The following is a 2719-nucleotide window of genomic DNA, read 5'->3' on the forward strand; positions in this document are numbered from 1 at the left end:
CCTTGACTGATGTCGCTCGAGTGTGATTCCCAGCGGGAGCTGCCAAAGCTACAGAGTCCCATCGCGTTATATGCCTCGTGTTTTGCCATTTCCGTGTCAATCACACGCGTGCGACGTGGACGTGATTACGCGCCCGTAGTTGCTACTAGCACTAAACTAATGCTGGCCAGTGGCCACTTTGATTGCTACGAATGCAGCTAGCTATGATGCGGTTTCGAGTCGAGTCGAGTCGATTCGCTAGCTCGATGATTGCCCATCTCGATCGACGGCGAGCATCTGTCTGACAATATTCAATAACGAGCCATCGCCACCACGTTTTCCATAAGCGACCGCGACGCGGCCCCAATTCCACGTTCGTGGCTCTGCCACGCCGTATCTTCCGCCGCCATAAATAGGACCGCAAGATTTAGATAGGTCGCACCGCAACATAGCTCACTGGAGTGGCAGGTATACCTACACTTGTAGCATCAGTTATCTTGCCCAGTGCCAGCTGAGCTAGCCATATAGCTCCGTCGCCTGCTTCCGACAGCCCGCTCCGATGAAGGTGGCGGCGGCGGAAGGGGGCAGGCGGTACGCGCTGCTGCTAGCGGTGAACGACTCGGACTACGCCAGGAAGGCGCACGGCGGGTACCGAAACGTGTTCCTCCGCGCCCTCCGCTCCGGCGACCCCGACGAGGCGTGGGACTGCTACCGTGTGATCGACGGCGAGTTCCCGGCGGCGGAGGAGCTGGGCCTGTACGACGGCTTCGTGGTGAGCGGCAGCCCGCACGACGCCCACGGCGACGGCGCCCCATGCTGGGTCCGCCGCCTCTGCCTCCTCCTCCGGACCGTCCACGCCATGGGGAAGCGCGTCCTCGGCGTCTGCTTCGGCCACCAGGCCCTGTGCCGCGCGCTGGGCGGGAGGGTTGGCAGGTCGTCCAGCGGCTGGGACGTCGGGGTGAAGGAGGTGACCTTCGTGGACGATATTGAATGGCCGTTCGAGTTCTTTCCCCTGGAGCCACAGCCACCCCGGAGGGCCTCCATCATCGAGGTTCACCAAGATGAGGTATCTTTTCCGTAGTTATTAATTTGCTAGTAGCCTTCGGTGCTTAAACACTCAATTGATTTCTTGAAAATATCCAGCCATGCCAATGCAGAGTTGACATTTTGGGAAAATGTCATTTGCATATGACAACTGACGGTGCTCGTCGAGCTATATTGTAATTAAAAGTTGTCATTCATGGATGTAGATGTAGGTCGTTGCATCATCTACTAAGATGGATTTAAAAAAAAGACTCATAAAAGCTAGCACGCAGGACATATGTGCTCCCAACAGGGGTCGAGCCCTGGGTGACATGGTGTGCCACTGAAACCCTTGTCACTGGGCTACTGCATAGTTCTCTGAGTCATTGGGATTAGACTTTTGACACCTTACATGTCACTTGCAAATATAATACTAAACAATAAACGCATTTCTTCAACAAAAATGCTAGACATACAAAGAGTTACTCCCTCCGTCCCAAAATAACTGTCTCAACTTTACACTAGGTCTAGTACAAAGTTGTACTAAGCTTAAGACACTCATTTTAGGACGGAGGGAGTACATAATATTACACGCTAACTAGTATTCTTTCTTTCTAACTAACCACTCCTCCCTAATTTTCCTAAATCTCCAATTAAAATTCACCTCTTTATAAAATCCATGTAAACTTATGTATGTGTAGCATTGCTGTTTCTTCAATACTCCTATGTTCGTAAGTTTAGTTATCTTTATGAGGTTGAATGTCTTAATCAATTATGGGTACGCTTGCTTGATTGATAGGTGTGGGAGGTACCACCGGGTGGAAAGGTGCTGGCCTACTCCCACAAGACGCGTGTGGAGATGTTCGCCGTCGGCGACAATGCCCTCGGCATCCAGGGCCACCCGGAGTACACGAACGACATCCTGCTGAACCTCACCAACCGCCTCGTCAACAACAACACCATCGGTGGGTGCGTGGGCGAGGAGGCGCGGAGGACGGCGGAGAGCGGCGAGCCGGACCGCGAGTTCTGGACGGGGCTCTGCAAGGCCTTCCTGAGGGGAACAGGATGCGACCGCGCCCCCAGGCCGCCGCTGCAAGGACCGGCGGCGCCCGAGCTTAGCTGCAGCCACCACGTCGCTCACTTCCCTCCCACCGCCGCCCCGATTGGCTTGTAGCGCTTTGCAGTTGCACGGACCGGCTGTTGTTAGTTCGCCGCATGCATGTGATCGCTAGCTGCAGTAATACGATGGTACGGCTGCATGCATGCACGTACCATCGGTGAAGCGTTTGTGTCAGCAATAAGACGGGTGGCTGAATTTTTTCGCATGTGCTGCGTTACACATAGCATGTCTTGTAGTTGTATGGTTGGATAACGGATATAAGGTCTGAGGAACTGCAATTATCGACAGGATATATGTATGTATTTTGGTTGGAGTTAATTGCAAAAAACCACCACACTAAAGCATAATGTTGCAGAAAATACTCTTATACACATTCGTTTCAAAACACACACACGAGGTGTGTCTAATTTTTTTATAAAAATCATTCATCAATCTGTTGGAGCATTTTAAGCTGGATTATGACATGTGAGGCCCAGTTTTGATGGCACGACATTATGGAGGGAGAAGTCTATTTTAAACCTTGAACTCATATTGATGGTCCGAAATGAATCCTAACCTCTAAATCCCTGAAATCGGTACCCTGTCTTATGAATCTCG

General features: G+C 51.8%; 1 protein-coding gene across 1 annotated transcript; it reads left to right on the forward strand.

Annotated features, from left to right (window-relative positions):
* Window positions 1–410: 410 nt before the first annotated feature.
* On the forward strand, window positions 411–2440 carry LOC123402433 (gamma-glutamyl peptidase 5-like). Its single transcript, XM_045096356.1, has 2 exons — window positions 411–1045; window positions 1802–2440. Exons 1-2 carry the CDS (start codon window positions 539–541, stop codon window positions 2174–2176), a joined length of 882 nt encoding a protein of 293 aa, XP_044952291.1. The 5' UTR covers window positions 411–538; the 3' UTR covers window positions 2177–2440.
* Window positions 2441–2719: the final 279 nt, after the last annotated feature.

This window comes from Hordeum vulgare, chromosome 6H, assembly GCF_904849725.1.
Source record: "Hordeum vulgare subsp. vulgare chromosome 6H, MorexV3_pseudomolecules_assembly, whole genome shotgun sequence".
Classification (NCBI taxonomy): Eukaryota; Viridiplantae; Streptophyta; class Magnoliopsida; order Poales; family Poaceae; genus Hordeum; species Hordeum vulgare.